This window comes from Silene latifolia, chromosome 2 (assembly GCF_048544455.1).
Source record: "Silene latifolia isolate original U9 population chromosome 2, ASM4854445v1, whole genome shotgun sequence".
Lineage (NCBI taxonomy): Eukaryota > Viridiplantae > Streptophyta > Magnoliopsida > Caryophyllales > Caryophyllaceae > Silene > Silene latifolia.
The window spans coordinates 41,551,763-41,577,238 of NC_133527.1; the positions used below are offsets into that span (position 1 = coordinate 41,551,763).

Sequence of the window (25,476 nt, forward strand, 5' to 3'; positions counted from 1 at the left end):
ATCACCCAATAGAATAACTTACCAGAATACAGTATTCCCTGTCATGGACCAACCCGATACCCCAAAAACAATATATGACTACCATGCCAATATTCATATGACACTAATGCCGGTATACCATTACTGAAGAGAATAGACATTACGTATAGAAATTCCCACCAGGTCTAAGACCCACCTCCATGTACACAGGATAATAATGTCATCCCAATCAAATAATCGTGGAGCCAACGCCTCTGGAGCCAACACCCCTCAATTTATATGTGGAACCAACGCTCCTGGAGCTACCGCCCCTGGGGCCAACGCCCCTTATGTGTACACAGTTTATATAATAATGTCATCCCAATCATATAATCGTATCTCGAATGTTACACTTGGCCAATTATGCAATATGACAACAGCAACCTTATCACAATCATATATTTATAAAACGGTAACTAATATAACATGTGAGCAGTATAACAATTATAAGATGAAATTAACAATAAAACTATTATAACCAATTGTTTCTAATCTCTTATTTCAAGGTAAAACAATTACTTATATCGACGAAGGGTCCTGAAATCATACCTTACTTATTTTATGGGCTGAAATTATATTGGGAAAGGTTGAGAACTACGGAGTACTTAGCTAGCTTATTGATATGCTCCCAGTCTCTGTTTTACGGTTTTCTTATGCGTAGTCAGTCCCATTCCCTTTGTAATCTCACTTTATAAGGATACTTAGTGTTTGCCTAGGTGAGTCATCCCCAACCCCACGTGTAGTTTGTATAGATTTTTTTTTTAATAATTATCTATAAAAATAAAATTTATGTAATAAAAAAGATAATTTTACGGGTTATTACAGTAAAGACGCTAGGTTTCTTAGCGTTTTGTATAAAAAATGAAAATAAAATAAAAAGTGGTGACGTGGACAGTATGGACCAAAATAGTTTGAAACTAACACTAATTCCCTAATTAGCTTGGTAATGAACACTCATCAACCAAAAAAAATCGTATTAATCTCTAATTGAAGATTTCGGTCTTATTAAATGTTACAGTCAGCGCTGTTTGGTAAATGGCATATTGGTCAATTTTTAGAATATTCAAGGGTTTTAGCATGTTTAACCGATCAATATGCTTTTTAATGTTTGGTAAACAGCATATTGAAATAACATATTTGGGGTCAATATGTTGTTTTACAATATGCTACTTATCCCAGCATATTGGTTAGCATATTGTAAAATAGGAAATTTTTCTCCATTTTACAAAGAAAAGTAAACAATCTACTAATCGTAATCTGTCAATTACCAAACACTCAAATTAATTCTGCTAATTATAATATGCTAGTCAAACCTTCTGATAAAATCTGTCATTTATAATCTGCTTTTGCAATCTGCTTATGCTGAAATTAATCCACTGTTTACCAAACAGGTGGGCGGTGTTTGGTAAACAGCACATTGAAACAACATATTGGGGTCAATATGTTGTTTTACAATATGCTGCATACCCCAGCAGATTGGTTAGCATATTGTAAAATTGGAAATTTTTCTATATTTTACAAATAAAACTAACAATCTATTAATTACCAAACACTCAAATTAATTCTGTTAATTATAATATGCTAGTCAAACCTTCTGATAAAATCTGCCATATAATCTGCTTTTGCAATATGCTCGTGCTGAAATTAATCCGCTGTTTACCAAACAGAGCCATTATCAAAAATTCTAAGGTCCACCGGGTGTACAAGAATCTCGTACACCTTAGCCAATGAAATGCCTTTGTTTTTATCTTATTAAAATTATGTTCTATTATTTATAGATAATTTTTTCAATTCTAATATTTTCATTGGGTAAGGTGCGATGAGATGATACACGCGGTGTACCCAAGAATTTCTCTGAAGGTTATAATCCATGCCCTTCCAAGAACAATTTATTTTACACAACTGATATAAGTGCTACAAATATTTTCAATTTATGAGTACTTAAACAAGTTGACCAGACAGTAAAAGAAAGATCACTCTCCAGTCTCCATAAAAAAATACTCATATCATATACAGTTATACGGTATAACAAAAAAATAGATTGCCACACAATTGTTCCAATAATTGTTATTGTTATTGTCATGTAAGACAGTCTTACATAATAATGTATAAAACCGATTTATAAAATACAAACAATTATCCTCTGCTAAAATAAGAATAACTACAACTACAAGCATTAACTAACATACAAAATTCTTGGAAATCAAGGAACACACAAGGTGTTAATGGCACTCTGAGCAGCGTACCAAGTGGGAACAATCTTGCTAAGATGAGGGTACATATCCCTGTAAGTATTCTTAATTGTCCCCTCCGCTACTTCCGTCGCATTCGCAACACTTTTAAGACCCGCACCACCACCGGATAACTGAACAATTACGTAAATCACCGCTGCTGCAACCGAAACTGGACTCCTTCTTACATCAACTTGGTCCTCACACTTTTCCGCAATCTCAAGCGCTGCCTTAGTAACCATACCATCGTTAAGATTCAAATTATAACAAAACCGCTTTACTAAGTCGCACGCTCGAATCGTCTTCCCTAACCCAGCCATAGCATCGCCTCCTTGATCGTTCAACTGCTTCGTAATCAAGTTCTTTGCCTTCATCACCTCCTTTTTCGAGACATTGCAGTCTTTCACCACCGCGCAAACCTCCTTTAACGTTCTTGGATAATTCTCTTGTTGACAAGCGACTAACACGCACGCGCTGACCACCGCGTCGAGGTTTCTTGCTCGACAAGTTTTGGCATTGTCATCGTAAAACACATTCTTGAATATCTCGCAACCGCGGTCAATTATAGGACGGGATATTATTCCTAACCTGTCGGAAATGACAGCGAGGCGGTCGTACGCGTCGGAGAGATGGTGAATTGACTTGTTAGCAGCAACAGTGGCTCGATAGATAGTACGGGTGTTCATCATATTGGTTGATTTAGTTTCCTTAGAGTTAATGATATCGGTTTTAAGGATGGCAAAGTCGTCGAATAAGGGGTTATGTGCGAAACCGACACGATTGGGGTCGTCGTTGTTGTTGTCGTCATTGGCGAATGTACGCCACTCGGAGGATTCATCTATCGCGTGGGAGTCAAGAACGAGACCGCACTCGGAACAGATGGTATCTCCGGTACCGTGGTCCAAAACCACTTCAGTAGGTCGATTGCAATCACCACAAATAATATCCATGATAATATGATATTCTTGATAAATTTTGGATGGATGGATTATATTGAGAGAGTATTATTGTATTAGTTAGGGTACCAAGAAAGAGGGAAAGTGGATTGAAATAATAAAGAGAGGGGTGTGGGTTTGTATTTATACACAAAATATAGGTCGGTTTATCTGAGTCGGCGAAGGGTATGTGTTTTGTTGGATTCCAATCATGGATTTGAATTAAATAAGGAAAGGGGTGCCTGATTATGGAAACTTTCCTTACAGGACACCCATATGGTTGAAAAACAATGCTATGATGATTTTCTAGGGCAAATTATCATTTTTGTATTAAAAAAAATCAGTTAGGGTACGAAGAAAGAGGGAAAGTGGATTTGAAATAATAAAGAGGGGGGTGTGGGTTTGTATTTATAGACAAAATATAGTAGGTCGGTTTGTAGTATGAGTTTCGTTGGAATTTAGGAATAAATGCCCTAATCGTATTCAGTCACAATCGTGGATTTGTAGATGCCAGCTGGTTAAAAACATGGCAAGAGGGCGATTTATAGAAATTTTCGTGAATAGAGCCCGCCTTAATAATCATGATTTTTAATTACCATAAATTTACCATATTTGTATTGAGTTAAGGTCATGATAAGGACCTCATTTCAACATTTTTTTTCCATCAAGGACCTATACTTTCAAAAATTCCAGTTAAGGACTCTACCCTTAACTCCGTTAAAAATCTTACTATTGAAAAAATAGATTTAACATATTTGACATTAATTAACAAAAAAACACAAGAACAGTATTATGTTAGGCACAACTCAGTAGCTATATTGATAACTCGGAATTTTTTTTGGAAGGTAGGATAACTCAGAATTTGGATAACTCTCAAAGAAGTGAAATAAATACAATTATATGAGTTATCTTTTTTCTTCTTTTGCACCAATTATCCTAATATAAGTCGGTCAAATCCGCCAAATGTATCACTCGCGTGGATGATGAATTGTTCAGACGGTATGCTAGAGTGGCATCCGGCGGCAAGCTCGCAGGAATAGGGGAGGGAGGTGCGGTAATACTCCGGATTGATTATATATTATTGTTCAACCAAATTTGGCCCATGATTAATGAAATTCAAAATAACGATGTCTGATTGCTATGGTGTATACTATAACAAATGTTCTGTGATGTATACGTGGTTGAGTCGGTCGTTGGATTGCCTTACAAGCCTTATTGTAATGTGATGTTGGGTTTAAAATGTGATGGGGAATTTGAGATGTAAATTTGCCATGATTGATTAGATGATTGGTGATTAAGGTTTCCAACTCCTACGTTGGGATTTCGAAGAATGGTGATCGATAAGTAAATCTTAACATGAATTAAGAGTTCAAATAAGATATTGAATGACGTAGATTTGACCATGAAGCAAAATTGAAGGAATTAAAGGAGAAAATGAGAACCAAATAAACAGAGACCTAGCAATATTTTTTTGGTGAAGAAGAGATAATGAAAGTGAAAGAAATACATGACAGAAGGTGGTCATCGAATTGGATGTTGTAATAGAATTAGGAAATAACTGTGTGCATGTTAGATGGCCCCACTTGTAGATTACAAATGTTGGAGATTGTCGTCTAAGTTAACGGAATTCTACTTACGAGTCCCTTAACTGTAAAGTTTGAACGTTTAGGTTCTTACCTGGAAAAAAAATGTATAGTATAGGTCCTTATATTACCCTTTACTCTATTTGTATTTGTACTAAAAACTTCGTTAACAGATTATCATAAAATGTACAAAATTTTAAATTCTAGTTTTTCACAATGTCAAAAAATATTTTGTCATGCTAATTTGATTCAACTTGATTTATTTTCCTAAGGCGGATATAATTGTGAATCAAAACTATGTACTACTCCGTATTAAATTACCAAGTAATTTTATTATATCCATCCCACTTTTATTAGTAAGTGGATTATATATCCGATATATTACCACAAATTGTTTAGTTTTTGAGCATTATAATTAAATTTTTCAAGTTTTGTTTTAAAGTTTTTGAGTTTTATTATAAAATTTCTGAGTTCATTCAATGAGACATTAAGCTCAAAAATTATAATATAATTCAAAAACATTACATATATATATAAGCTCAATTAAATTTGAGTTTTGACGGCAAAAATTAAAATGTAACTTATAATTTTTAAAAAGCTCAGAAAAAATACACATAAGCTCACAAACAAATGAGGTCTGAGGTAGTACATCTGATGTATGTTCCTATTTATCCACTTTTACAGTCCTTTTTTTTCAAAATATCTAATTTTTTATTGTCCTCTTACTAAATTTAGTATGCAAAAATAATAGACTACCACTATTACCTCTAAGTTTTTAACTACCAATCGCCCTATAACTTTTTTACTTTTTATAATAGGGGTAGTCTAGTAATCTAACCGACTTTAAGCATAAGACAAGCATAAGACTATAAATATGATAGTGTAGTAATCTAACCTACTCGCCCTATAAATATGATATATCCGTCTATAGTGAGAGTAATTGTATTTCTCAAATCCTTTTTCTAAAAGACAAGTAGATTAGACCATAAAAATGGAATGGAGGGAGTATTTCCTTACTAGACTTTTAAAATAGTTTAGGCTCTATTCTTTTTGACTTAATTTCAGCTTACTTTAGTTCATTTTAACTCTATTCACCTTACTAATTACATCAATTCAGTTCAGTTTCATTCAGCTCACTTCAGTTCATTCAGCTCAGCTCAATTCAGAACAAAAGAATAGGGTCTTAATCAAGTTAGGTCTTGAGTGAGTTTTATTGTTTTATTAGTCTTAGGCTCTATTCTAAGTCAGTATAATCTTAGTGTAATACCCCAAATTTACATCAATTTTTAAAATAAACTTTGTAAGGAAACTTTAAAAATTGGAATTGTCGCATATTATTTTTTTTTATTATAGGCATTTCGTCGTAAAAATAAAGGTCTAAAGGAGTACTAAAAGATGATATAAATAGAGGTTACAAACTCCCAATGTTTACCGTTTTCTTAATTAAAACTAGTGCTCCGTACTATAATGGGTTTTTTCCTTTTACCTTTCAAAATGGATTTTGTATTTTTCTTGAGGGGAGTAGAGCATGAAGAATTTCGGTGGTTTATATCAGGATCTTAATGTATTTTGATTAGAGAAGTAAATAAAAGTTTAAATCGTAAGAAGTAATGAAATGAATATTTTTTTTGAATTTTTTTATTAGAGAAATAAATAAATTATCATTTACACACCTATAGTATATGCTAAAAATACCAAACACTATTTTGGGAAATATGTTTTAGGTGGAAAATGGAGTTTCGCCTATTCAATTATTAAATAGGGGTACTAATCATTATCTCGAAATAAATTGATAATAATATCTATAGCTTCAAAATAACTTAACCCAAATCCTTACATGTCCGAAAGTGACATGATCCAACCCGACTCGATTGACCTGTTTATTAGGTCTGATTAAATGTGCAATTTTGGCAATAAAGTGGGCTAAGCCCAAGTAGGAGAAAGAATCAAGAAAGTAAAAGGAAAAGAGAATAATAATTTGGCGTAGAACCCTAAACCCTTAATTCAGCTTCATCAAACCTTATTCTCCCAATTTTGTGCTGTTTTAAAACTAATTAATCAATGGAGATTAATTTAAAGGCTCTTCCTTTCGACATTGATTTCCATCCTTCCGATTCACTTGTTGCCACTGGTTTAATCAATGGATATCTCCTTCTGTATGTATTTTCCCCCCTTTCATTTCATTTCATTTTTTTTTTTCGGAATTACAGTATAATTCTAGTTTCTGTGCTATATATCTGATTTTTCTGGGTTTTAATTGGGTGTATGCAGCTATCGTTATACTGCTGATTCCCAACCTCAGAGGTAATTACTTACTGGTTTTTTCTTTTTGCTCAATTAGTGGTAGTTAGTGTTAAATTAAGACTAGAACTGTAGGAACCCATGTATTTTTCGTTTCGAAAACCGTAAATGATATTTTTGCAGGTTATTGAAAGTTCGTGCTCACAAGAAGTCGTGTAGAGCAGCTCGTTTTATTAGCCAGGGACGCGGTAATTATCAACATCCTTTGTTTAAACACTTGATACCATTGCTGATGCTATCGTTTAATGGTTTTCTTAATTAACGGTTTTATTTGAGTATTTGTGTTGTACAACCGTAGCTGAATTAATTTATGTGTTTGTTATAACATGAAAATCGACTGCTTTTTTTTCACAATGTCTGTTTTTTTGTGGTATCAGCAATTGTGACAGGATCTCCCGATTGCTCAATTCTTGCTACTGATGTTGAAACCGGAGCAAAAGTTGCTCATCTTGAGAATGCTCACTCGTGAGTTCTATTTTTTTCACAATATTTTCGCTTTTCCTTTAATGGGTGGTCTACTACTAATTTCATAATAATCAAACATGTTGCAGAGCTCCTGTTAACCGAATAATCAACCTGACAGAAGCTACCATTGCCTCGGGTGATGATGCAGGATGTGTAAAGGTACGATTGTACTTTTGTAGTTTTGTATGCAATCTCTTTTATCGTTTAATAAGTGGCAGCTCATTTTGTTTGCTTATCTACTTTGTTAAAAAGTTGTGCTGGTCTTTCTTTAAGGGACTATAGACTAGGTTACTCGCCACTTTCATCTCTTTGATGGAAATATTGTATGTTTTGGCCAAATCTCCTTCGTGAGTCACTCACTACTTTGACCTATGCCCTGTATTTGCCTTGCTTTAAACCTTGGATCGGCTATGTCCTGAGAACATTGATCTGGGAAAGTCTTAATTGTTAAAGGTAAATGAATTTTGGAAGCCCCTCTGTTAGTCATTCATAAATTTTCTTTACTTGAAGTTATGACTTCTGAGTAAGAATAATAACTGGTTCAGCAAAAGGCTTGGCCGTACCTCCTCTCCTGGGCCTCTAATCTCTAGTCTCTTCTTAGTATAATGCAACTGCGTAAAAGAGTAACAGGATCTTTTGTGTATAATCCTGCATAATCTCGAATGTTATCAATTAAGACCAAATAATACAATGCAAGCAAAAGTTCCTAGATTCACGGAGATATAGAACAGCATATAAGTTACCATGCTTGCATATCCACACTTGTTTTTCTAATAACTAATTTGCTTTTCTTCTTTTTTCTTGTACTTTGTTTTTTAAAGGTTTGGGATACCAGGCAGCAGTCATGTTGCAATACTTTTCAAGTTCATGAGGAATACATATCAGACATTACTTTTGCACCTGATTCGATGAGATTATTAGTGACTAGGTAAATTAACTACCTTGGCGTGACGCTTCCAGTATTTTCTCCCTCGTGTTGTGCTTGTCAATAGGAAAGTTGTAGGATTTGATTAGGATGTGGTTACTTTTGTTTAGGATAGCAGCACTTCTGTCTTCTGCAGATTTGTTGTCAATCCTTGAAGTTTAAAAATGTGTGAGGCAAATCAAAGCAATGAGGCGAATCCGTTTGCCTCATGCACTCAAGGCACACTTCTACTATAAATAAATTAGTATTTCCAGAATAAAATTGTGTGACAGTACCTTGTCTGGATTTTACAGAGGTCTGACATTTAATCAACTAAAGATGGGGATAGCAGGTCATTATGTACAAAGAGTGCCTAAAAAAGCATTGCACCTAGGCACACCCTTTTTTTTTAAAAAAATATGAGGGGTCAAACCTAAAGCTGATTTAAAGAGGCTTAGAGTATGGTGAATCAAATAAATGACTATGGTTTACCCCCTCTCCCTCTCTTTCATTGCATCCTCTCAAATTGTTTTCAGATGTCAGCCTCTTCTCTCCAGAAGCTATTATATTGTAGAGGTATTCTTGCTTTATTTGATATAGTATTAGATAGAGTGGAGTTAACTGTTAACTATAGACTTCAATATCAGAAAGTGGCCGGAATTCAGGTCTCAAACTATATATTTTTTTTGCTTGAGAGAAGGCATGTTGAAGAAACAAAAGCAACTAGACATGCAAGACGTAGATGCAGGAATAATAAATAAGTGTGCTACATATTAGCTTAGTAAGATGTTTGCCTAAAAGAAAAATTGGTAGTATTCAATTGACTGACTTTGTTTTATTTTTGTTTTTTGAAGTGGAGATGGGACTCTGTCTGTCTCAAGTCTGCGGAATAACAAGGTTCTTATACTCATCTGGTTGTGCAGTTTCCAATGCACTCTATGAATAGGCATAATCTGGTTGTATTGTCCATTAAAATGCTAAACTTGATTTTTTTTCCTCGTCTGAACTGAAGGTTGTAGCACAATCTGAGTTTTGTGAGGATGAACCGCTCTCTATAGTCATAATGAAGGTATATTATGGCAATATTCTGATGCTTATGTCTCTCGTATTATATCTCAAGTTACATCGTCAAGAATCCTGTTTAGATTATTTTATCCACGATTTACATACTCCACATGTGGCTCTGATTATTAGTTTGTTGTTTTTTTAGAATGGCCGGAAAGTGATTTGTGGGACACAAACTGGGACCTTGCTACTTTATTCATGGGGATTCTTCAGTGATTGCAGGTTTGATCTGATTATTCTTGATGCTTTATCGATACTGTAAATTTCCAAGAAACTACGACGACTGTGGGCCCCATCTACGGTCTTTGTTGTTTGTGCCTAGCTCTTTATGTACTTTAATTGAAGAATCTTCTCTGGACTTTCTTTTGCATGTTCTCAGTGATCGATTTGTTGATTTGCGCCCTAATCCAGTAGACGCTCTCTTGAAGGTAAATTGTGAAGCCACACTTTTGAGTCTTGCATTTTGTGTAATGACATTCTAACTTTCATTTATTTCACCCTGGATTTTAGTTGGATGAAGATAGAGTTGTTACTGGATCCTCTAACGGACTCATTAGGTACATGACAGGCTGTTGTATTAATGTTAGCCTCTTTTTCCTAGTATAGTACTCTGTAAGTTAATTATTGCCAACATATGTTTTTAATATAGTCTCGGTTTTATCGTAGTTTGGTGAGCATATTACCCAATAAAGTAATCCAACCGATTGCAGAGCATTCAGATTATCCCGTTGAACGCCTGGGTAAGGATTTTTTGAAATTATGCTAGATTCATATCTTCGATAATTTTACTACATTACTAACTGTTTGTTTAGTTCAAAGTTGCAATGTTTTGCTATTCGCTTCCTGTCTTGTGGATTTCATTGTATTATCAGATATTGACTAATCTTTTGTTAACTAAGAAATATGTTCTGTTTGATTTTGTAGCTTTTTCACACGATAAGAAGTTCCTGGGCAGTATATCTCATGATCAGACGTTAAAGGTGTGGGGCGGTCTCTTTTGAGCGTGTTTGCACACTTTTTGTTTGTGATTCTCACGTAAGCCAATTGCTTTCTTGTAGTTGTGGGATATGGATGAGTTGTTGAACGGTTCAAGCAGTGTGATGAGAAATGATGCTGCTCCTTCTGATAGTGATGGAGACAGTGATGGGATGGATGTAGACTCGAGTGTTCCAAATGCTTCTCGAGGTATGTTCGACTATGAAAACTGTGAAATTTGAATGTATTTGTTACTGTATTAACTGGATCTTCGATAAACGCTCTTATAATAATGTGTTGTAAAACATGATTATTAGGTAGAAGGGTCACTTACGGAGTTACTGTGGTCAAGAGTTAACTATTGATAAAATTACAAACTAAGATTTGATCATCACTGTTGATAAAATTGTTGCCAGTAATAGAATGATCACAGTAAGTAAGATCATCAATCGTATTAAATTTGTCATTGATAATATATCAAGAGTGACATTAGTTCTTGGTAAATTGGTTTTACACCGCCTTTAGGAAGTGACTTGATGTACTGAAGTGTCTCGGTGCTCCTGTTGAATTTTTTTGGTGGAAGCATAATTAATTGTTTGAAGCAAGTATTTGTCACTCTTTTGTCGATATTTTGCTCTTCATCTGAGTATTTGTATGCCCCGTTTAATTGAGATGGTGGCTGATGATGGGTACTTTCTGTGTTTGTGTTTTGCCAGGTACAAAGACGAAGAATGTAGGAAAAGGTAATGGCCAAGCTTCAAGTAGCTTCTTTGCTGAATTATAGACAATTGTCGATTACTGTTCAAATTTGTTTAAGAAAATATTTTGGCGTTAATAGTGAGCTGGTAGCTTTTTCAACGATTTTTGGCTACGGACGACTTCTCATTGGTGAACTTTTGGTGTTAATGTGCCTCATATATTTCTGATAATTTTCTGATTCACCTAAATTTATTGCAAAATGAATAAGCGAAATTTAGTTAATTCGTTTTTTATATCCAATGATAATACAGATAAAGGACATAAATAAGGTATCAAAAACAGTTGGGTATTATCTCAAGATTGTATTTTCCATAAAAAGCAGAAGCAACATTAACATTAACAGTTGGGTATCATAACCTTGTGCAGCAAGTCAAACATTTTGCCCTTTTGTCGAAGAATTGATGACTAAAAGACGCCACAGATGAAAAATGAATTTCGAGATTTTTTTTTTTTATAATTTCCACATTTATGACTCATTTAGGGTGTTTTAAGAATCTTGGCGGCGAAGCGGATGACGTCAAGCCCGAAATTTACCATGGGGCTTGGCGGTGGAGTACACTAACAAGAATAATCACCGTTGTTATCTTGGCGGCGAAGCGGACGACGTCAAGCCCAGAGAAATTAATAAACATTTCTAAGTGAGGTTCTAATCTCACGACGTCAAGCCCAGAGAAATTAATAAACCCACATTTCTAAGTGAGGTTCTAATCTCACATTTCTTAAATGACAATTTACAAGGAAATTAATGCCGTTGTTTTTCGTCTATCATTTATAGTTCTTATGACTTGTGAATCGTGATTCCACTCGCATATTTTCGTTTTCCTCCACTTATTATCCTCCCAGATCATGGTTTATTGAATTGCAGAATGTGTTTTAGAGGTATTTGTAAACTGTATGTTTACCAGTAAATGAGATACCGGGTATGCATGGCAGTGTGGCTACACAGTTATATACTCCGTAGTCTGTAGTATTTCTGGTCACAAACATAAAAATAGGTCATTGACAATGGATTACTGATAACACAAGCATGAGGAATGCAAACTGTCCAATTCAAAATTTTCAATGGACCGCTTCATGCTCGTAAGTTGAAAGGAGGTTGTGGTTTCAAAGAAGAAATCAACACTCCAATTTGAAGAATTGGAGTTCTCTAGCATAAAGCCACGACATCCAAAGTGCACTAGCTATATATAGAACGCAACCCGATACATACGGTAATATTGTTCAAGGATTTACATAAGTGTGACCCATTGAACTGCCCAAAACCGCTATACTGCTTGTAGGTAGGCCACAGATCAACATGAGAACATAATTTTCCAGAATTTCAGTACTGCCAAGTCCGAGGCATCATTCAGAAAGCAAATAAAAATGCAAATATAAGTAAACCCCTGAAACTAAGATTACGTAATACGCAAAAGACCATCTATATTGGTGACAACCAAAGAGAGGAACTATGTTACCACCAGTAGCACTGCCTACAAGTTCACCGACGTAATAAGAAACTAATCCAGTATAGCCAATTCCCGTCTTTCAATCACTTCCAGCATGCATCCTGTTAAGAAATATAATTTGTCAGCAAAACCAGAGAAAGATCATAATTTTCACACAATTTTGAAATGCGAAACCAAGTAAATGTTCCAATTTACCCATTCTTGTTCCACGAGTGAACATGGTGTTTTGATTTTGCTTCTACTTTCCACACATTACATTGAGTGCACCCCAAACAATCATACAATGTGCAAACGTAAACATATCAATATATCAATATATTATCGTCCTAGGGGCTACGGCAGAGTTGGAAAGTGAATATAAAACATCGGTCAACTATGTATAAGAATATATTTTGCATGTAATGCGGTTAGCCAGTTAAATCAAAACCATTTCTATCTAGTATATCTATAAGCCACGACTAGTATAGAATTGTGTAGATCCGAGCATGAAAAATCTACATGGTACTAGAAGAGAGGAAAGGATAAGCATGGAAGAAACAAACGAACCGAATATTTTAGCCTTAAATCATTGAAATGCTAGTCAACGTCCACCACGTCTACCACGGCTACGCAGCAACGGGCCTCCTCTACCTCGTCTTGTGGTAGGCATATAATTGGAAGTCGTTGTAGAATCAGAGGCAGAAGCAGAAGATGATAGTCCAAGTCTTTTCGCTGCCCTTTCCTTAGCCCTGTCAGATATATGAATGGTCCTTGAGGCATGTGATGGCTGTTGCAGGTCCTGACTACTTTCCCTAGAAACAACCGATTCCATAGTATGGTCAGCATCCCCAACAGTTTGTTCATCACCATTATTGGATTTATCCAAATCCTCAGCAGCATCTTCAGCTAGTTCACCTTCTTCCATCTGCTCATTGGCATTTAAAATCTCAGGAGAAGTCACCTCATTGGCATCCATGGCTAGAGCGTCATCATCAACTCGAGAAGGAGAAGGCATGGATGCTGCAGTAGAATGCTCAGGCTGAACCTCAGTTGCATCTTCGCTTCCAGTGATAGTTGTATCGTCGCCAACATCCAAATATGAACTTTCTGGAAGCATTTCTCCCTCTTCTTTGTCTCCAACATCTTGCTCGGCATGCAAATCAGATAATTCCTCAACCATCAATTCCATCTCATTACCCTTACCAGCATACTCATCGTTAATTATATTCTCGCTCTCCATATCTAATGTCTTTGTGTCGTTTGGTTCGTAGAATTCTTCAGCCTCATTTCCTTGTCCTTCAACAGTTTCAACATCCTGTTTAGAATCAGAAGACTCATAAGTCAAACCTTGACGCACATCACTGACAGCATCAAGTAATTCTTCGACATTTTCCAAACTAACAGCAGGTGCGGGAACATCCTGCTGCAAAGACTCTAAACCCTTTGACTTCTTTAAAGAAGGTTCCGGAAAATCAGTGCTAGAATCTCCAGGGTGAATATGATCATCCTGTTTCTCGGATGGAGAAGGAGAAGCAGGGCGCTTCCGTAAGAGAGTTTCCGAGGAAAGAGCAACCAAGGACTGTTTTTCTGTTTCCTGCTCTGAAGTGGGATTTCCAGAATTCTTAAAACCATCCAAGTCTGAACTCTCAACATTACGATGAGGCGTCTCTGACTTGATAAGTCGAGGTCGAACCAACTTCCTGGATTTAGGCAGCGAGACTTTCTTCTCTCTTTCATCCGTCGATTTTGCAGGTGTGATAATTGGAGCAGCGGTCAACGGTGTTGTCACTGGGACTTCAACAGGCAACGACTGAATGGTACTGGCACTAGCTACAACTGGAGTAGCATCCACAGCAGAAATACTATTTGTAGAACCCTGGTTGTTCTGGTTGCCAACATCATTTAAAACTAAGTGGGCTTCTCTTTCAAAGTTTTCAATAGCCAACACATATGCTGCTGCCAGGTCATCCAAGTTATTTTCAGAAAGAAGCTGAATGACTGAGGTTCCCTCAGGAAGGCTGTCTTTTGCATGTTTAAGCTTCTCAAGCTCATTTGAAATCTTCCCTACAGCCTCTTTTTGCTTTTCAAGTTGATCTTCGAACTTCTTTCTCTCCGAATCAACATGTTCGACTTTGGCCAAGATTGATTTTTCTATGCCCTGACGATCTCTTCTGAACTTTGTCAACGTATTCTCCAATGTCTTTATCCTAGTGTCTCTCATCGCAGCATCAACCGACTTATCTTCTGTAGCTTTTTTATCCCGACGAAGATCCTCCAACTGTTTTGAGATTGCCTGCTTCTCTTTGGTCAATTCCTCTTTCTCCTTTAAAAGTACTTCCTTCTCTTTCGACACGGACTCCTTCTCCTTACCCAAAGCATCCTTATCCTTTCCCAAAACCTCCTTCTCATGCATAAGGGATTCCTTCTCCTTCAACAGAGAATCCTTCTCTCTAGACAGAGACTCGACTTTCCGCTTATAATTACTGTTGATCTTCTTCTGCTTATCAATATCCAATTTCAAACGCTCAATTTGTGCAAGGTGACTATCTCTCTCAGTTAGCTGTAATCTGGTGCTTGTTAACTCCTGGTCAAGTTTCGCTATCAGTTCTTGCTTCTGAGATATTTGGTTTTGTGCTTCTACAATTATAGCTTCTTTTGCCCTCACACTTGCCTGGAGCTCCTCAACTTCACTCTTCAAGCGGCTATATTCCCCTACATTCACGTTTTTAGAAGCCTCACACATGTCAAACATTTGCGCTTCCAAGTTATCTTTCTCTTTCTTGCACAATTCAACTTCTTTCCTGAGACCCTCGATCTCGAGCTCTTTCTCATTCAAAATGTTCTGCAACTTCTCGGCCTCAATTTTCGCAGATTGAGCAACTTCCCGCAATTTGTGGCACTCCTCAAAATTATGCCTATTTTCCTCCCTGAGTTGCATATTGCTCTCCCGCAACAAATTCATTTCACTCACCTGAAGTTTCAGGGCTTTGAATTCATCTTCCGTGAACAACAAATTTCTCGAATTTGCACGCTCTGTGCTAAGTGATGCTTCGGCTTCTTCAGATGCCTTCATAGCTCTCTCAAGCTGTGACTGCAGACGCAGTTTCTCCTGTTTCAAGCACGAAGCAACAGTTATCAGCAACAGCGGATAAATGATAAACAATCCCCCTCCCCCTCTCAAATATGCAATCCTTGCAGAAGAAATTATAAATGAAAAACCACATGCAGTAAATAATTGCCACCTTAATCACAAAGCTAGTGTCCCCATCTCATTTTCGTTGTACCATTAATTTTTCCGCATATATGTAGGTAAATGTATAAGTTGTCATGTTTGATTCATCGAAACTGCCATGTTTTCATTATCTGATTGTAAAAAGGTGTACGAATTGTATAATCTGTAGAAATATTGGGTGAGAAACTAATGGTAAATCAGTCAATGTCAACATAGCTAATATCAAAACCAAATGGGTTCAATATCTATAGAATGGAGTACAATCAAGAGTCAAACCTGCTTCAACAAAGAGATCTCCGTTTCCGCTATTTCCCTTGAACGACGGAGATAACTAACCACACTTTGCAAGCCAGATGAACCCTGGGAATCGTCAATGGTAGTTGCAGAAGTGACACCTGCAGCGCTGCTGTCTCTCTCAGCTAGTTTTATGTGCAATGCCTCAAGCTGACTATGCAAAATTTTATTTTGCTCATTGAGTTCATCATATTTCCTCTCGGCTTCATTCTTTGACTTATCTAGCTCAGATTTCTCAGACCCCCACTTAGCCCTGAGTTCATTATTTTCACATTTCAAGGCATCGACAGCTCTTCGAAGTGCAGATGCTTCTTCCTGAACTGAAGCCAAAGCTTGTGATGTCTTTGTCAGCTCCTGAATAGTTTCTGACTGCAAGATAACCTGTCTTTCATAATTGGCTTGCACTGCACGTGCTTGCTGCTGAGCCATCTCCAAATCTTCTTTCAGACCAGAAACCTTGACTTCCATAGCCAAGAGCTGAGAACCTTTATGTGACGTTTCTTCCTTCAAAATCGCAATTTCGGACAACGCAGATGCAATGGCTTCATCTTTCTGGGAGGCTTCAGTGGCTGCATCATTTGACTTCAAACAAAACTCCTTTTCAAGTTCATGAATTCGATCTCTGAGAGTCTGGATTTCGGCTTCAAGAGACTTTTTCAATTCCTCTGCCTCAATTCTGAAGCTTTCATGAGCAGCTTCCATCTGTTTTAATGCAGCTTCATTGACTTCTGCAATGCTCTTGTATTGTAGCATGTGGTCCTTATTGGCTAAGGCTTCTGATTTCAGTCGTTCAATCTCTTGGTTTGCCGTACTTAAGTCCCCCATAACCTCATTTACAGAAGATGGTAATTTCAATCCAACATCATTCCCATCAACCTTATCTTCGGCTAATTTCAATTTTTTTTCAAGATCGGAATACCGAGCCTCAGCTAAAGCAGCTCTGCCGTCAGCAGCTGAAACAGCCTGCAATGCAGCTTCTAATCTCTTGCCCATCTCTTCAACTTGTCTCATTGCATCTTTTATGGTGTGCTCACGGTCGAGTGAAAGAGTGCGAACATTGTTCCGTTCCTCCTGAACCTCTTTTTTAGCCTCAGCCCATTCCCTCTCAATTTGCTTGATATATTCTTCTTGCTTCTTTCTTTCTGCACCTCTGGCTTCCTCTCGAACTTCTTCTGCACTTTGTACAGTATCTAAAGTGGCCTGAAGACGGTATACTCTCTGAGACAAATCTTGTACTTCATCGTGAGCTCTTTTCTCAGAAGTCAAAAGCAACTCTTTTTCACGCCTTAATACAGATATTTCCATATTAAGTTTCCGTGAAAGCTCTTCAGCAGTATGGACAGACTCGGAACTTTCACGCAGTTTCTTTTGATAGTCAACTATCAACTGAGAAAACTCTATGTTCCTTACTAAAATTTTGTTCGACTCGTCCCTTTGATGATCCAATTCCTTCACAAATCTCTCAAGTTTTTCTCGGGTAAAGTTTGCTTCCAGTGCCAGCTTATCTCTCTCAGACCGCAATGATATTACCTCAGCCTTCTGGCTAGTCAGCTCATCTTCCAGGCATCGCATACGCTCACTGGCCTGCTCTTGGGCCCTTTTTGTGGCTTCTTGGGAGCCTTCTAGAAGCAGCATGAAGTCCTTCCTCCCATCGGCCGAGGGTGTAACAGTAGTTTGAGATTGGGAAGACCGGAGTCGATGTTCCTCCTCATACAATCTCTTATACATTGACACAGAGGAATGAAGAGATTCAATCATTTGCCCTTGTTCTTCTGCTCTCTGCAGCACTGCTGCAACTCTGGAAGCAGCTTCCTCATTGTGTTTTTGCAACTCCTCCTTAAATTGTTCCTTTGCCTGTAATTCTCGGTATTCAACCTCATCGGAAAGGCTTCGTACCAAACTTCGAAGCTTAGCATTCTGCTCAACTAATCCCTTTATATCCTTTACCGAAAGCAAATGTTCAGAAATAACCTTCTGAATTTCAGATTCATCATCCATCTCAGTCAAAGGAGTAGTAACATCATCATCCATGGACTCTGGGTTCACTGATCCACAACGTAATTGAACATCACGACATTCTTTTAGAAGGATGGTGACCTGCTTCTGAAGATCTGTAATCTCCTTCTGTGCATAATTATACTCACGCTCACACTTCTTTACCTCAGCCTTTAATTGTCGAATGACCTTCTCTAAATTAGCCTGTTCAGACAGCGATAGCTGCAACTTTTGATTCATCAAGGCATAGGCGTCAGCCATTCGATCATGTTCCGCTCTTTCGTCGAAGAGAACAGAAGCTTTTTCTTCAACTTCAAAAAGTACTCGCTCCAAAATCGCTTCTGTTTGCTTTCTACCCATCTGCTCGTGTCGGAATGCATCTGCAGCCTCCTGGTATTTGGCATACATTTTAGTCAGACTCCACCCTTCTCGAAGTAAGGATGCAGCAAGCGCTGTTCCAGAAACACCTGCAGAAGAGAAGAAATTAAAACATGATAGTGAAGATATATGATATGATATGAATTAGGGTTGGCAAAGGGGTTGTAGTCTCATAATGAATAGCACCGACAAAGCTGTAGTCCCAAAATGAATTCGAGTTGGCTAAGGGTAACATGTATTGTCATTTGAAACCATCAATGCAAAGTTGTTCTTTGATATAACCTCAACATACGATTCTCCAATCGTCAACACTAATTTTAATATGAAAAGCCACAAGCATGAAAATAATGAATATATATGATAGGATATGATTCAAATTCAACTCAATTTGATACAGAAGCTGGATGCCTGGATGTATAATTTATTTGCATTATCAGGTGTGTTATCCTATTTCACAAATCTGAACATCATTACACACTGACACACTGTTTGTCATACAGGTGTATGAGGTGGTGGCATAACAAAGCATAAAACATAGTCTTCAACTACTTAGGCAACCAATCAATACACACAACAGTGTAACACACACCCCTCTAATGATGAGAAAGGTGAAAATTGAGCAGTAGGAGCACTTTGTTTATCCTTCCATTCCCTATAAAAATGGTTGTTAGCAAAGACGTAGGAGAAACACTCGTGTAACTAAATCCCTTGTTCATTTGTCAAGCTTTGTGCATGAACTGTATAGTATGGCATCTTTAGGTCATGAAACAGTAGCCCTTTACCAATACATGTGAAGAAGACCATCTTGTCTATCTCACTCAACTTCCAACACAGCTCCATAGACTCTGCACCACGTGGAACATTTCCCCCAACTGATTTCCTTGTTCAACATTCTAATATTTCTTTTTTTTCTTCTACAAAATAAGAAATATATCCACTTCCTTTTTTACCATACTCCACAACCCCACCATTGTTAATTATGTTTTTGGGGAAACACTGTTAAATTTAATGAAAGATTTGATACTTGAGTAAATTGTTTAATGCATGTGGTTTGTTGCTTAGTTACAAATTTGAAAATGAAGTACTTGACATGTTACTTCATTTTTATACCTATGATAACCCCTACATTGTTGACTTTATCTAAGGAAAAAAATTGAGTTAAATGTATTAATGGATCTGATACTTAAAGAGTAAACTGTGTAATATATGCACTTCGTCAGTCATCAGTTCAATTAATAATTTGAAAATGCAGTACTTTTAAGAATTGGGAGTGTTCGTCATGTTTATACCTAAATATATTCACATAAGACTTTCATATACCTAAAATATGCTTATCAGTTTACCGCAGACAAAAAATTGGCAAGCAATACAAACATGTGTAGGTTTATGCATCTCATTTCCATGAGGAAAAGACCTGCAGCTTATGCCTTGCACCCTGTCGTAAGGTAGCATGAGGTCAATTTTGAATTTCTTTGAACACAGAATGAGATACTAGGAATCCAGAATCTGGAATTGGTTAGTAGTTAACCAAAAATAACACAAGAGGTTTTTGGAGTTGAAGTTCAAAAAACCAACTCAAAGTCAATCAATGACAAAGGAACCAAGGAATACCTGCTGGGACATGAGGAACAATTGCGTTATCATTAGAGCTAGCTGTAAATGTCAAAGCATCAGTTGTGAAACTGCTAAGAGGAAGAATATCCAGCTCACTGGCTCTCCTGGTAGATTCAAGTTCAGCCTCTAATTTTGAAATCTTTTCTGTCAACTCTAAAGCCTCCTTTTCTGCTTCCTTTCTCGCAGCAACTTCTTTCTCGACCTTGTCTTTGTAATCACATTCAACTTGACTTAGATGGGTTTCTAATGCCTTGATTACACCCTCAAGCTCTCCAGCCTTTTTGGACCACTCTTCTGAACTCTCCTTGTATAGATCAACAAGTTTGGAAACTGTTGAAATTTCTGCTGCATACCGCTGTTCAGCAGCTGAAGCATCGTCTCTTGCTGAACATAGCTCACGCTGCAAAGATTCCAACTTTGATTCCAGCTCTCTAGCCCTCTCCTTGTGCCAATTCAAAGAATTGGAACACTCATTGTACTGCTTCTCAGTATCAGCCAACTTTGCTGACAAGTCAGCCTCAATTTCTGCACTTCTCCTACGCTGCTCCAGGAAACTGTCGGCTTTTGTGGTCAATTCATCATTAAGCCAGACATTATGTTTTTCAATAAGTTCTTTCTCCTGTAATAATTTCTCACAATGAGCCCTAGAGCGCAGTAACTCTGACTCAATCTCACTCACCCTCGCTTCTCTTTGAGTAGCACGTCCAGTCAACTCCGAAATTTTATCAAGATAACTATTGATGGTAGAATTTTTCTCACTGATCTCGGTATCTTTCACTCCTACCAATTCCACCAGTTGCCTTTTTGACTTCTGAAGCTCTGTAACCTCCATCTTCAACCGTTCAATCTCTCCATCTCTTTCAATCTGAAAAGTTCAGCAACACAAGAAAATTTTAACAAAAACTATGACAAAAGGTGCAGCAGAAACGCAGTCATTATGCCAAGACGCCAAGTATCACATGGGGCATAAAACGACACCTCAGTCACTCTTTCCCGGACGGGTGTGTGTGGATATTGTTGAGATTGGTCCTTAACAAAGTGAATAATCAACTATGATTTCTAATCTAATACCTAAAAACTTACAGAAACCTTTGTCTTAAAGTGTCAAGAGCAAAAGCTAACTACTTGTAACAATATGGTTCATACAAAGAAATCCTAAGCATTGAAGAGCATGTTTCAAATTCACACAACACGCAGCTCCAGGATTGCTCATGGAACCACCAGCTGGTCAATGTTGCCCCAACTGTCTCAATGACGCAAAAATTCACTCTTCTTTAAGCTTTGGTATATAATGGAAAAAAGCTCCTACCTACATACTATACGCCTTACTCGGGTGATCAACCAATGGTGGTGTAGAGGATAGGCTAACACACTGTGTTACCAACTCAACCTTGAACTTATTACATATAGCTATTAACTAATCCTTTCAATCACAGAATTTAGGCCACGCACACTCCCACAGTGGAACATCCGGGCTCTTTGCAAGTTGTACCAGACTCAGCCACCTCGGGTTTAGTTTTTGTCCTAATTACAGCCTTGTCGTTTCGTGATATCTTGTATCGATTTTTTATGATACCGACACATTTTGGGCGTTAAGATACACATTGGCTGATATTTTTAGACATGGCTAGAGTACTTTTTAGTGTGACACTATATTCCAAAAAGCACAAACCTGAAACAATTCATTAAAAATGGATCGGGACTAACAACGCACATGTAAATGATCAAAAGATGCCTTTTGTTATCTGTCATTTACTGAGCTACAAAAGCCATCAACGTGTGCAGGCAACAAATGGCCACCAAAGACCATCATACTATTAGAGGATGCATCACCCACTGAACATAAAGACCTCAAAGCAAATTTTTCACTCGCATTAACACAAGTGAAAGAAACATCACACGTCCTTCCTACTCAAGCCTCGCAGCACAACATTATTTATTTATTTTTAATGAGAAATGGGTCCATTATTATTTTTGAGAAGAAAACCCATAGATACAAAAATGAACAACCTTGCTCAGACACTTCTCTAGCCATTATTAGTTAATTAATTGATAAAAACAACATAACAAAATATATTAACGAAGTGGCTCACAAGTTCCCGTCTATCACAAGGTAGGGGTAGTTTTAAAAGGTGTGTGGCGCATCAAGGAGGTGAGGGCCTATAGCGACAAAGTGCGAGGCCAGCACATGCCTCAAAGACGCGACGAGCACTTTTTTTGCGAACAAATGTGTATTTTCAAAACAAATTTCAGTGTAACAATTTTTTTTTTTGGGATCTTAAAAAGGGCTAACATATAAAGAGTAATTGTAAGGGATAAAGTGGTGAATAGAAGTGCATGATAAATGAGGTAGAAGAAACATGTAGAAATTCATAGTGGTACGCTTCGCTAGTTCCGCTTTATCTACAAGGAGCACCAAACCATATTAGTAGTGCTCACTCAAGCCTCGTTCTTTGAAATACTATGGCTAGTTCACAAGCATCCCACAGAGTATTACATTTACAAATGTAAGATTGTAGCAATGCAGAATTAGCACAATTGCTCCTTACATGGTATATAGTAATTAGTAATCAGTGATCCCAGTTTATATTCAACTTCTGCAAGTCAATTAGAACCTAGGTTGCACCAAAACGGACACGGACACGTGACACGGCATCCCATGAAATTTAGGACACGGGACACGTCATTTAAATTTAATAAAATATATATTTTATAGTTATATATGTGTGATTTTATTTTTGAAAAAGTATTGAATATTAAATTTAAATAAGTGAAAGTAAAACTTACATTAATTATAACTCATTATCATTTCCAAAACCAAAAACCAACTTATAATCAATCTATTTCGACATTTCATTACTAGTCTAAAGAACATCATTTGTCTCCAATTCAGCTTATTTCCCCACCAAATTCAACCATATAACAACTCTCGCCATTTACCTTAAATTCAAGTTGATTCCGTTTGGAAGTGTGTCCAAATACCATGGACACGGCTCAAAATACATGGACACGTGCCCAAATAAAAGATGAAAGTTAGACACGGCTTTACAAGTGTCCGACACGTTTTGACGTGTGTCCGACGAGTGTCGTGTCTGACACGGGTGTCCGACACGGGTGTCCGACACGGGAACGCTGATTAGGAGGAGTGTCCGTGCAACCTAGATTAGAACCTAATGAAACCTATGTTGCTTGGACTCGGATACGAGGATCCCACAAAGATAGCTGGATCCGAGGGTCAAATCCTTGAAATCTCAAAATCAAGAACTCAGGGACACGTTTTGAAGGATCCGGAAGTTGAATTTGGACTCAGCTATCTAAATAAACTTTCTCATCTGCCCGGCCTATTGTTTCATACGAGTAAATAAAACTGAAATACTTTGTTTCTACAATATTGTGGAAGAGTTGGGAAAGTCTAGAAATTTTAAAATTTTCAATCCATAAGAAAATGTGGCTATCCCACACATAATGCTCACTCTAGTGACTCTACAGATGCCTTTCATGAAAATAAAGGCTAGTAAATAAATATCTAATCCAATTTACCATGTCGCTGTCCCTACACACCAGGTCCACACATCTTCATTACAGAAGAAAAAAATACGAGTACCTATTTACTATACCCAACTCAGTGCACTCCCCCCTATAAAAAGAGAGAAGATAACTTTTCTCCTGTTCCCCATAGTTTTTGACTGCTGTTTCTCCTTCTTTGCCGTCTATCAAAACAAAGAGCCTTTGATAAAAACAATGAAACAGAGAAGCTATTTTCTACAACAGAAAGGCCAACATATACACATGCTCATCTCATATCATCCATGGATTCCATAGCATTTATCGGTACCCGAGTCCGTTTTCACTCAGCAGGATCCAACTCATATCCCAGTCGACAAGGGTACAGCAGGGTAAAGTGAAGAGTTTGAGCATCTTAGAACAAAACTACTAATCCTACGACATTTCAACTTTCGAATTCACAACAATAAACTAAACACATACTCTACTTCTCGGACTATACAGATACCTTGTTATTACATTACTCCCTCTGTCCCGTCATTTGTTGTCCTTTTCCAATTTTGCGTGTCTCGGTCAATTGTTGTCCTTTCTATTTCAAGAATGAACTTGATGAGCAATTTGATCATTCACACTCAATTTGTTCCACTTGTCATTTAGTAATTGGTTCCCTTCTTTCCTTAGTCTTTGTGCTAAAACCAAAGGACAACAATTGACCGGGACGGAGGGAGTATTAGCTAATAAAGCTTTAAAAACTTCCACTATTAGAAGCTAAGCATGTTAGTCAAAGTGTCAAACTTTGATGAAGTTCATGGATAGCCAAGAACACTACTCCTTCCACAACATTTTTACTTTCATAAACAATACAGAGCAAAGGAGGCTAGTAGTGACTGTCTTAAGGTTACCATGTTGCAAAGTTTCAATTTCTCTCCTCTCAACCTCAAATTACGTTTTCGGCTGTGATAACCGTCCTATAAAAGGTATAACATTTCTAAGACTAATCCAACCAATGAAACTACTCCCTATACAAGGTTTTCAGTTTCAGAACAGGTAGCGCAATGGGAGGCTTTCGAGGCTGTCACTCCCAGAACAATTAATATTAAGATGAAGCATAAATCATAAACAATAATCAATAATCCAAAACATACAAATTTGAGATGAAGCTGGTGTTTCTCAGATTGAACAAGCGCAAGCTCAGAAGACTGTTGTTGAAGGCTGGAATCAAGCTCCGAGTTACGCGACTCAAGCGCGGAAAACTCAGAGGTGAGAGAAAGATACTTGTGCTCGAGAATCGAGCACGTTTGCTCAGCGGTGATGGAGGCGGCATCGGCTTTTGCTTTCAGCGTCTCAATTTCGGCGAAGAGGCGGTTGATGAAAGCGTCGGCCTTCTCCGACGCTGCCGTGACGTCGCCGGTGGAGAGAATGACGGCGAATTCGTCGTCGGAGATGAACGTCGGCATCGTCAGATATGTGTGTGGGATTTGAATGTGGAGGGTATTTTTGGGGGAGAAATTAGGGTTAGGGTTTTGAGAAATTAGGGGCGTAGATTGGACATTTGGGAATCAATTGAAGAGGGTGGGGTGGAGAAACGGGGGAAGCGACTGAAGAAGGGAACGAATTAAATGGCGGTGTTTACGAATGTCAAGGACTCCTCAAAAACCAAAAAAATAAAATGGATATTCTGTTGTGTATTTTTTCGAGGGTTCACTTATGCTCGGTATGTGAAAAAGCATAATCTTTAAAATAAAATATTCTAAATTTTATACATTAGTCTATATTATAAGTTATTAGATTTTGTG

The 25,476-nt window shown here is 37.4% G+C and overlaps 2 protein-coding genes and 1 pseudogene across 3 annotated transcripts; 1 reads left to right on the forward strand and 2 right to left on the reverse strand.

The window, feature by feature from the left end:
• Positions 1–2,089: 2,089 nt before the first annotated feature.
• Positions 2,090–3,400, reverse strand: LOC141629412 (transcription initiation factor IIB pseudogene; annotated as a pseudogene).
• A 3,282-nt stretch (positions 3,401–6,682) lies between these two features.
• On the forward strand, positions 6,683–11,406 carry LOC141642650 (WD repeat-containing protein 55). Its single transcript, XM_074451507.1, has 15 exons — positions 6,683–6,923; positions 7,039–7,071; positions 7,192–7,256; positions 7,446–7,533; positions 7,620–7,692; positions 8,355–8,461; positions 9,292–9,334; positions 9,450–9,506; positions 9,648–9,724; positions 9,882–9,930; positions 10,013–10,059; positions 10,169–10,242; positions 10,427–10,482; positions 10,561–10,687; positions 11,194–11,406. Exons 1-15 carry the CDS (start codon positions 6,829–6,831, stop codon positions 11,259–11,261), a joined length of 1,059 nt encoding a protein of 352 aa, XP_074307608.1. The 5' UTR covers positions 6,683–6,828; the 3' UTR covers positions 11,262–11,406.
• A 996-nt stretch (positions 11,407–12,402) lies between these two features.
• LOC141642649 (nuclear-pore anchor) lies at positions 12,403–25,443 on the reverse strand. 2 transcript variants are annotated; one of them, XR_012543376.1, is made up of 5 exons: positions 24,826–25,443; positions 20,174–21,041; positions 16,172–18,651; positions 12,880–15,772; positions 12,403–12,785 (listed from the first exon to the last, which is right to left on the reverse strand). XR_012543376.1 is itself a non-coding variant. In XM_074451506.1 (5 exons), exons 1-4 carry the CDS (start codon positions 25,135–25,137, stop codon positions 13,265–13,267), a joined length of 6,168 nt encoding a protein of 2,055 aa, XP_074307607.1. In that variant the 5' UTR covers positions 25,138–25,443; the 3' UTR covers positions 12,403–12,785; positions 13,231–13,264. The 2 variants fall into 2 exon arrangements, 1 of the variants encoding a protein (XP_074307607.1); XM_074451506.1 differs by having other exon boundaries at positions 13,231–15,772.
• Between the last annotated feature and the right edge of the window lie 33 nt (positions 25,444–25,476).

Excerpts from the sequence above, each read along its gene's own strand:
- LOC141642650 (XM_074451507.1), top strand. The coding sequence starts at position 6,829 with ATGGAGATTAATTTAAAGGCTCTTCCTTTCGACATTGATTTCCATCCT. Across the intron at positions 7,693-8,354 it reads ATGATGCAGGATGTGTAAAG|GTTTGGGATACCAGGCAGCA; the intron begins GTACGATTGTAC and ends TGTTTTTTAAAG. Across the intron at positions 10,060-10,168 it reads TCCTCTAACGGACTCATTAG|TTTGGTGAGCATATTACCCA; the intron begins GTACATGACAGG and ends GTTTTATCGTAG.
- LOC141642649 (XM_074451506.1), bottom strand. The coding sequence starts at position 25,137 with ATGCCGACGTTCATCTCCGACGACGAATTCGCCGTCATTCTCTCCACC. Across the intron at positions 21,042-24,825 it reads ACCAGCTTCATCTCAAATTT|ATTGAAAGAGATGGAGAGAT; the intron begins GTATGTTTTGGA and ends TGAACTTTTCAG. Across the intron at positions 18,652-20,173 it reads TGTTCCTCATGTCCCAGCAG|GTGTTTCTGGAACAGCGCTT; the intron begins GTATTCCTTGGT and ends TCTCTTCTGCAG.